At 27.2% G+C, this 10,732-nt stretch overlaps 1 protein-coding gene across 1 annotated transcript; it reads right to left on the bottom strand.

The window, feature by feature from the left end:
* Positions 1 to 778: 778 nt before the first annotated feature.
* Positions 779 to 9,878, bottom strand: LOC145948325 (uncharacterized). Its single transcript, XM_083058030.1, has 9 exons — positions 9,584 to 9,878; positions 8,639 to 8,935; positions 8,483 to 8,596; positions 7,706 to 8,116; positions 7,230 to 7,594; positions 6,620 to 7,115; positions 4,971 to 5,037; positions 1,198 to 1,504; positions 779 to 937 (listed from the first exon to the last, which is right to left on the bottom strand). Exons 1-9 carry the CDS (start codon positions 9,876 to 9,878, stop codon positions 779 to 781), a joined length of 2,511 nt encoding a protein of 836 aa, XP_082914156.1.
* Between the last annotated feature and the right edge of the window lie 854 nt (positions 9,879 to 10,732).

The raw sequence follows: 10,732 nt of genomic DNA, 5'->3' as shown, positions 1-10,732 counted from the left end.
CTCAACTACACCCAAAAATAAGTTCAAATCAATCCCTTGTTTAATCAATATCTATATCACATAATTTTAATGGAAAAACTTATCGCTTAATTAGTATTCACCCTTAATTTTTTGGTTAATTATGATAATTGATTTGAATTCAATCTAATCAACTTAACTTTATCTTTGTGCTTGTTTGAGTGCATTTTCATCAAAAATTTAACTCCGGCGTGATTATTTCGTTATTCAAGTTATATGATGCCTATCGATTTATCGTTCTATATAAAAATGAAAACACTTGTTTTAACGGTGGATCAATTATAAGACCTAATGCGATTTGATAATATCCATGCCCAAACATAATTTAAAATCAATCCCATCTTGCTTAATTAAAATTTACCCTTAATTAGCTGAAGATTATAATAATTGTTTCAGGATAAATATGATATAACTTGAATAACAAAATAATCAAGCTGGAGTTTAATTATTAATGAAAATGCATTTAAACATCCACAAAGATAAATTTAAATTGATCAGATTTATTCAAAATCAATTATAATAATTAATCAGCTAATTAAAAGTGAATATTAATTAAACGAGATGGGATTGATTTAAAATTATTTTTGAGATTGGTAGGGTTCTATCAAATAGCATTACATCTTAAAATTAATCCATCGTTACTAAGAAATGTTTATATTTCTATATAAAATGATAGATCGATAATAAGCTTATCATAAAACTTAACGAAATAATCAAGCTGGAACTTAATTTTTTATGAAGATGGACTCAGATATGTTATCTATTCCTTTTTTTCACTCTCTCTCTCTCTCTCTCTCTCTCTCTCTCTCTTCCTTTTCTTTTTTCTATATTTCGCCTTTTCTGATTTTAAATCTTCCTTTATTTTTTCTTCATCTTTTTTCCTTTTATTTCTTTTCTTCTTTCTATCTCTTTCTATTGCCTATAACAAAAACGTAAATAAAACGTAAATAATAATATAATATAATTATGTTATAATAATTACAAATACAATAATAATATTATACTTTTATAAAAAAAAGAGATATGAATTAAAATTGATATCCCTTTGTGCAAAACAAATTTTTGTAAATGTTTCAATCTTTTTTAAAAGTAAAAAGAGCATTATTGTTAATTCTCTATTTATACTAAATGAGAATTTAACAAATCAATACGCATTATAATTTCACTATCAGTATTTACAACTATTACGCCAGTTCTATGAGCGATGATGATCGGTCTGTTCTTCTGTGATTCGGGTGTTTTTGATTTTACCACCGAGTACAGTTTGTTAGCATCTACCGCCATGAGCCATACGTTACCGAATTCGTCCGAGATAAATAGATTTCCTTCCGACGTCCAAGACGAAGACACAATTCTGTGTTCCGGAACTGGCACATCCACGTGATGTATACTCACGATTTTCGAGCATGTGGGTACTTGACAGATAGAAAGCGTGCCGTCGACGATTCCGAGTTGCAATATCAAAAACGGAGGATTCGGCAAACAGCTAATAAAATTATTAATTCCACTTTAATTCCACTTTTTTTCCACTTATTTTTTACATCATCATTACATCATTTACGTCCATACATTCATTATAATAATTGTTTTAAGATGAATCCGAATATAACTTAAATAACGACATAATCAAGATAAAGTTAAATTTTTGTAAAAATGCACTCAAACGTGCACATAGATGAAGTTAAATCGGTCAAATTATGCCTAATTAATTATCATGATTAATCTGCTAATTAAGGTTGAATATTAATTAAGTTATATATTTCTCTATTTAAATTATATGATATAGATATTAATTAATCGAGATGTGATTGATTTTAAACTATTTTTGGCATGTTCAAATACAATCAAATCACATTAGGTGTTAAAATAAATCCATCGTTAGAAAGAAATGTTATTATTAAAATATTCTTCCTTTATTAGCTGAAATCTTTGATAATTGTTTTAGAATGAATCTGATATAACTTGAATAACGAAATAATCAAGCTGGAGTTGAATTTTTACTAAAAATGCACTCAAACACACACACACACACACACGCACAAAGATGGAGTTTAATAAATCATATTCGTTTTAAATCTCAAATTGATCCATCGTCAAATAGAAATGTTTTTATTAATACAAAAATCGATATATCTCTAGGCATATCATATAATTTTAATAAAGTAATAATTAAGCTAAAACGTAAATTTTGATGAAGATGCACTCCGACATGTCCAAAGATGAAGTTATTTAGATTAGATTTATCCCATATCAATTATCATATTTAATTGACAAATTAAGTGAGGATATTAATTATGCGGAATGGGATTTATTTAAAATAATTTTGAGGCGTAGTCGGGTCATGTCAAATTGCATTATGTTTTAAAATTAATCCATCGCCAAAAAAATTATTTTATTTCTATATAAATCGATAATTCGATAGGCATATCAAATAATTTAAATAGAGAAACTTCTCGCTTAATTATTATTCACCTTTAATAAGATAGTTAATTATAATAATTGATTTGAGATGTTTCTGATAAATTAAACTTCATCTTTGTGCATGTTTGAGTGCATTTTTATCAAGAATTTAACTCCAGCTTAATTATTTCGTTATTCAAGTTGTATGATATGCCTATCGATCTATGGTCCTATATAGAAATACAAACATTTTTTTAAGGATGTGGATCAATTTTAACATCTAATGCGATTTTATTTTAGTGTCCAACCATGCTAAAAAATAATTTTAAATCAATCCCATCTCGCTTAATTAATATTCAACCTTAATTTTTTGGTTACTTATGATAATTGATTTGGATTCAATCTAATCAATTTAACTTTATCTCTGAACTTGTTTGAGTGCATGTTCATCAAAAATTTAACTTCAGCTTGATTATTTCGTTATCCAATTTATATGATAGGCATATCGATCCATCTCGTCGTATATGAAAATAAAAACATTTCTTTTTGACGATGGATCAATTTTAACACCTAATGCGATTTGATATTATTTAACCATGCCTAAAAATAATTTTAAATCAATCCCATCTCACTTAATTAATATTCACCCTTAATTAACTGAAAATTATAATAATTGCTCTAAGTAAGATAAATCTGATATAACTTGTATAACGAAATAATCAAAATGGAGTTAAAAATTTTTGTAAAAATGCACTCAAAGCTTCACATAGATGAAATTAAATTGATCAGATTCATCCCAAGTCAATTATCATAATTAAGCAGCTAATTAAGAGTGAATATTAGTTAAGCGAAATGGGTTTCTTTTTAATTATTTTTGGGCATGGTTGAATACTAACAAATCGCATTAAGTGTTAAAATTGATCCATCGTCAAAAGAAATGTTTTTATTTCTACATAGGACGATAGATCGATAGGTGTATCATACAATAATACTTCAATAACGAAATAATCAACCCGGAGTTGAATTTTTCATAAGAATGCACTCAAACATGCACTCAAACATAAAAATTAGGTGAAATTGATCAGATCTATCCTAAATTAATTATCAAAATTTATAAGATAATTAAGGGTGAATATTTATCTAAAAGCCAAAAATTTCTATTTAAATTTTATGATATATCTACCGATCTATTGATTTATATAGAAATGAAAATATTTTCTTTGACGATTGATTAATTTTAATACCTAATGCGATTTGATAGTATCCAACAATGCCTAAAAATAATTTTAAATTAATCCCATCTCGGTTAATTAATATCTATATCATATAATTTTAATAAAGAAATTTCTCGCTTAATTAATATTGAACCATAATTAGCTGATTAATTATGATGATTTCTTGGGGATAAATCTGATCAATTTAATTTTATCTTTGTGCATGTTGAGTGTGTTTTTATCAAAAATTTAACTCCGGCTTGATTATTTCGTTATTCAATTTATATGATAGGCATATCGATCTATCGTCGTATGTGAAAATCAAAACATTTCTTTTTGACGATGGATCAATTTTAACACCTAATGCAATTTGGTATTATTTAACCATGCCAAAAAATAATTTTAAATTAATCCCATCTCGCTTTATTATTATTCACCCTTAATTAACTGAAAATTATAATGATTGTTTTAAGATGAATCTGATATAACTTGCATAACGAAATAATCAAGATGGAGTTAAATTTTTGTAAAAATGCACTTAAACGTACACATAGATGAAGTTAAATTGGTCAGATTCATCCCAAATCAATTATTATAATTAATCAGCTTATTAAGGATGAATATTAATTAAGCGAGATGGGATTTTTTAAAAATTATTTTGGGCATGGTTGGATACTATTAAGTCGCATTAAGTGTTAAAATTGATCCATCGTTAAAAAAATGTTTTTATTTCTATATAGGACGATAGATCGATAAGCGTATCATATAATAATACTTGAATAACAAAATAATCAAGCAGGAGTTAAATTTTTGATAAAAATGCACTTAAACATGCACAAAAATGAGATAAAATTGATCAAATTCATCCCAAATTAATTATCATAATTTATAAAATAATTAAGAGTGAATATTTATTAAGAGCAAAATTTCTCTATTTAAATTTTATAATATACCTATCGATCTATCGATTTATATAGAAATAAAAATATTTTTTTTACGATTGATTAATTTTAATTCCTAATGCGATTTGACATGACCCAACCACGCCTAAAAATAATTTTAAATCAATCCCATCCCGCTTAATTAATATTCTCACTTAATTAGTTAATTAAGTATGATAATTGATTTCATCTTTGGACATATCTGAGTACATCTACATCAAAAATTTAACTCCAGCAGGATTATTTCGTTATTCAAGTTATATCATATTCATTCTAAAACAATTATCATTATTTTCAGCTAATTAAGGGTGAATATTAATTAAACAAGATGGGATTAATTTTAAATTATTTTTAGGCATGGTTGAATACCATCAAATTTTTTACTTATGATATATACTTTGCTTTATTAATCTCTCCTTCTTTTTTTCCCTTTTTTTTCCCTTCTTTTTCTTCTTTTTCTTCTTCTTTTTCTCATTTTCTCTTTCTCTCTCTTTTTCGTCTTATCTATGAACAGCATGTGTAAAAATTTTTATTTCCAACCAGCAGATTTCGAGAGCTCATACATATTCCCATTGATTACCTAAAGAGATGAATATTTTCTTTTTACGCACTTACTATATTAAACATGCGATACATAAACGACATATGGACACATTAATAGTATATTAATATATTACACGCAATATAAAATACTTTTTTTTTTCGTCATTGCTTCCTATTTTTAAATTTGCTTTCTTTTATAAATTCTTTTCCACTAATCTTGCGCGACACAATACAAGCTCTCGTACTGACACGAGCTGACATACTGATACCCCGCGACATTTAAAAATATATTAATATTCGCCGAACATCGCATAGATGTTTCACAAAATAATCATTCGCGATAACGAGATACTAACACCGCGATCTCACGCAATATCTTCTACCGCAACATTTAACCTTTATCACTGTTAAACTGACACGATACGAACTGTCAGTCACCATAACCGCGATCCGGGATCTCGATCGCCTCGAATCGACCGTTAATCAGACACGCGGAAAAGCGGCAACAATACAAGCGATACAAAACACACACTTCATGCGTATCATGACTTTTTTCATTATAGACTAGCTCGCAGTGCGCGCTAACGCGCGCGCTTTCCTCGATCATTACTTAAATCTAAGTAATATACTAATTTTCTAATATAAAATTTAATTATTAAGCAATCACTTATATCAATATAAATACAATTTTATCAAAAATATCGAGAAAAGTTATCATTTTTTGTCATCATGTATCTTTGCAACTAACAATAAGCTTTAAATAAAAATTTTATTAAAGTAAACTCTACTTGAAATTAATTAAAAAATGTGATTTTGTTAATAGTTTATTTTCATAAGATTTAAATTGTGAAAAAACCTTTATTTTTAATCAATTATAACTCGAAAATTATTGGTATCTCGAAATTTTTACTGAGAAAAAATAGATAATATATGTAACTTAGTTTAGTACAATTAATGTTTTTCTAATGTATGTTAATAATTAAAATAAAATTCTTTATTTATAATTAAAATTCTTTAATATATTATATGTGTACTTTTTATAATAATTTGAAAATTTAATAAAATGGCATAAATATTATTCTTTAATTTAAAAAATTAAAATTGAAATTATTTATTTAATTTTAACTAATTAATTTATTTTATCATTTTTTATTATTATTATAACATAATCATATGTCATATTTATTTGTTCTGTTTCATTAATCAAGTATTTCTTTATAAATATAATTTTTTACTTTTTGGTCGCATTATCATCTTTTAAATAAACTTTCAACGAATCCCAAGAACGAACTCGTGAAAATGCGACATACAGTTGTCCATGACTGAAAATATCTTTTCGAAGATCTATTGCAATTTTATCGAAAGTCTGTCCTTGTGATTTATTTATGGTCATAGCAAATGCCAATTTTACTGGAAATTGTCTTCTTCTGAATGTAAATGGATATATATTTTCGCAATACAAAGTGATACGATTAAGAAAAACAATTTCTCCAATTTTATTACCTGTTAAAATTTCACAACGTAGTAAATTATTATCTAAATCTAAAATTAATAATCTTGTACCATTACATAAACCTTCATTGATACTAAGATTTCTAATAAGCATGACAACAGTGTATTTTCTTAAACGTAATTTATATGGTGGAAGACACGTTGGATTTAAAGAGTTGAGATATTCTATCGGAATTGGTTCATATATATCTTGATTATCGCCAGTTGTTTCAAGAGTATCTATACTTGTATAAACTCTTTCCGTCGTTTCATCCAACAAATTTACTACTTTTTTGTTTATTTTTTCAACATCGACATTTCTTGCAGATAATATAACGTAATTAGCCATAATTTGATATTGTTTACGTTTTATAATGTCTTCATACATGTCTTTAACTATGTTCGAATTTGCATTTGCTATACATTTTTCTGGAATATAAATATTTTCTGAATGATCATTTAAAGAACCATTATCTAAATTTATTAAAAATTGTGCAAATTCTTTTTCCTGTGGTAAAGTTCTCATATTTTGTGTTAATGAAAATATCTTAAATTGCTTCCAAAGAATACTAAATTTTATCGATAAATTTATAATTTCATAACGCGTTGCTTTTTCTTTTACAGGTAATAATTGTCTAAAATCTCCACCAAGAAGAACAATTTTACCACCAAAATATAAATCATTTTGCATTATATCACGTAATGTTCGATCCATTATTTCTAATACATAACGTGGTGCCATAGGGGCTTCGTCTATAATGAAAACATCTACAAGTTTTAAATTTTTAGCTTCTTTAGATTGAACTTTAATGTTCGATGTAGAATCGGCGAAAAGAGGTACAGGTAACCCAAAAACTTTGTGTATTGTATTTCCATTTGGAAGTAATGTTGCAGCAATACCGGTAAATGCCATCGTAGTAACTATTTTTCCTCTACTTTTAAGTAGATAATACAAGGTTGTATAAATGAAAGTTTTACCAGACCCACCTGGACCATAAATATAAAAACATTTATCACTATTATTATTTGTTGTTGTTATTAAAATAGTATCAACAATTTCTTTTTGTTCTGTATTTAATTGTTTATATTGTCGCATACCTATCAATGTATCTTCTTCAATCTGTTCTTCATTATTTATTTCTTGTTCTTCTATTTCTTGTTCCATTTCAGGAAAATTAGCAATATTTGATCCTTCTTTTTGAAGTAAATTAATAATATGATTATAAACTTTTTTTATTCCTATTATAGTTCCAAATCGTCTTATATAATCTTCTGACATATCTTTTTTAAACTCATCCCATAATTTTTTCGGATGAACTGGTTGACAATGAATTAAAATTCGTACGAATAAATTTCGAAGTCGTCTTGGCATCATCCAAACTTTTGCTTCATTCATTGCACGATACCATTCATCATCATCTTCTATGAGTCCTAATGCTAAACATGCGGCAGTGAAAGTTTGATGTATTTCGTTATTAACTGTTCTTAATTCTTGAAAACTTGTAGCTCCTTTAACATGTAGTAAAAGTATACGTAAATGAAACAATTCTATCTGAGACGGGTTGACGGTATACATACGACCAATACAATTAAAGTATCTTTGACGTTTCTCCCAGCGATTAATAATTCTGCCATTAATTTTTATTTTTTTAAATACATAATGAGATGGAATATCACTGTATAAATATTGTTTTGCTTCTTCATCTCGAGCATTTAATTCAAAAAAATCTAACAACATTGTTACTCGTTCTATAACTGATCTTATCGCATCATTATTAATATTATCATCGATTATTACATTATGTTCATTTGGTAAATGAACTGGTAAACGAAATATAGCGTGACTTTTTTCTTGCAAAGGTTTACTTAAAATACGCCAACATGCTTCCACGGGTCCAACATACCGAGCTTCAATAAAATCTTGAATTTCATCATGATTTATAGTTTTATCTACATTTTTTCCAATAACTACGGATGCAGAATCATGACCTTTATAAATATATTTATATAAATATTTTACAAATCGTATACTCGAAACTATTTCAACATTAATATGACTATTGAATAAAATTAAGAGCGTTGGATTAAATGGAACAACATATCGATTATCAACAACGTATCGTCCAGGTCTTTCGTACAGCAATCCATTATTTCTTCGACGATATTGCGGATAACCATCTTCATCCATAATCGTTTCAGATCGAAACGGTTTTGGAAAATGTTTCGAGCATTTATTATTTATCAAACACCAATCTCCACATGGTCCATGAATCATATGTTTCATTACAATATCATGTAAACTTTTATTTTCATTAGAATCAGGAATTTCTGCAGAAATAAATTTATCAACTATTTCAGAATTTGATATTTTATAATTCTGTTTTAAAGTAATCAACAAATGTATATGTGGTAATCCACGTTTTTGAAATTCTATTACATAAACATATGCCAGAACTTCACCAAAAATTTTTTGTCTAACAATAATATCGATTAAATAATCTTTTTTTATATTAAATACCCGAGCACATATATCTGGCCTATCTGCAGATTGTTGATTTAGAAGTAAATTTTCATTAATTTCGCGCTAATTTGGATTACAAGTCATAGTAACAAAGATATCTGGTTTTCCATATTTCCGAACAATAGCCATCGCATCTTGATAATGTTGCAACATATTGTGCGGTGAACCTACAAATGTCGATGGAAGTATAATCATTTTTCCAATATGAGCATTATTATTATTGGCGGTGTTTGCTAAATAATCAATTAATCCTTGATAAGTCTCATTGTCAGTTCGTAATTGTTTTTGATTCTGCTTACAATAATTAATTCGATCCTTTTCAATTTTTATATAACTATCTACAAGCCATTGTTGAAATAATCGTCTTCCCATAATGAAAATATTAAAATTATCACGTATAGCTATGCGATATTTTACATATGCAGCTCTACTTACTCGTTTATTACAATTCTTACGTTGTAAATTATCATGCCATCCTTGATTACCATATGGATAGAATAATGGATAAATCCATGGTTCTACATTTGGATTCATTGTACTGACTTGTTGTAACGTTTTCTTATTTTTGTTATATATTGTTACATAAGTTTCCGGAATTTCACCATCTGCTGTAGTAGAAAAAACAGCTGCAACTTCATTTACTCTTTGCACATTGTATCGGCCACGATCAATGCCTTTTTTTGTCAAAAATCCCAATTGTAATTCACGTGTACTATTATTTTCAGTGATTTGTTCAATTTCTTCATGCATCATTCGGTAAGATTGTGCAAAAACATTATTCGTACGCATTATATTATCTATTATATGTAAAATTTCTTTATCAAGATTCGAATTTCGATGTAATCGACATTCTGTTGCTTCATTATTATCCACGATAAAAAGTTGACCATAACTTGGCATTTCGTTAGATAAGGGATATAACGCAGTATTAATTTGATAATAAATTTGTCCTTGAATTTTAAAACAATAAGGTCCACGTCTTTGCGCACTAAAATCTGCTAAGTTTACATTAAATGACGCAAATGAAAATGTATTATTGTAATCACGAATATGATTATAAAAATGACTTGATTTTTGATGATTTCCAATAAATAATTCATGAAGTTCATACGGAGGTTGTGGTAAAGAATCTAACTTAACAGAACCATGGCTGCAACAATCGTTAAATGAATTACCCTTATTAGCTACTTTTTCAGAATTAAAATGTTTTGCACCACAATGTTCACAACATATATTCATTTCTCCTATGTAATACTCTATAATATTTTGTAGTTGAGTAGTAGAAGACGTATTAATATTAACATATCCTTTTTTTAAAGCTCGACATTGTGCAATACGATTTACAACTTTACTTTTATCAACTATATTGTGTGTACTATTTGATGTGCTAGGTATAGAGAAAGTAATATTGTTATTTAATAAAGTTTCTGTAGTTGAATTGTGAACATTTCTAATTATATCAGTATCATCGTTAACATTAACATTATTCGTTGGAGATAATACTTTCATAGGTGGATTAACCGATTGTGAAACAACATGATCTCTTACTATATTTCTCGAGAAGCTTGTACTATTTGATGTGCTAGGTATAGAGAAAGTAAGAT

Source organism: Prenolepis imparis, unplaced genomic scaffold, assembly GCF_030444845.1.
Source record: "Prenolepis imparis isolate NDT839.2.m4 unplaced genomic scaffold, iyPreImpa1.0 SCAF_2, whole genome shotgun sequence".
NCBI classification, from domain to species: Eukaryota; Metazoa; Arthropoda; class Insecta; order Hymenoptera; family Formicidae; genus Prenolepis; species Prenolepis imparis.
Note: the sequence above shows the minus strand (reverse complement) of the source record. Positions and strands in the feature narration are given on the sequence as shown.

Bases quoted from the DNA above. Each gene is read 5' to 3' on its own strand.
- LOC145948325 (XM_083058030.1), bottom strand. From the start codon at position 9,878: ATGCATGAAGAAATTGAACAAATCACTGAAAATAATAGTACACGTGAA. The intron at 8,117-8,482 runs GTATTTTAAGTA...TACATGTTAAAG, and splicing joins ACCCGTGGAAGCATGTTGGC to GAGCTACAAGTTTTCAAGAA. The intron at 1,505-4,970 runs GTATATATCATA...TAATTTTATTAG, and splicing joins GGAGAGATTAATAAAGCAAA to CTGTTTGCCGAATCCTCCGT.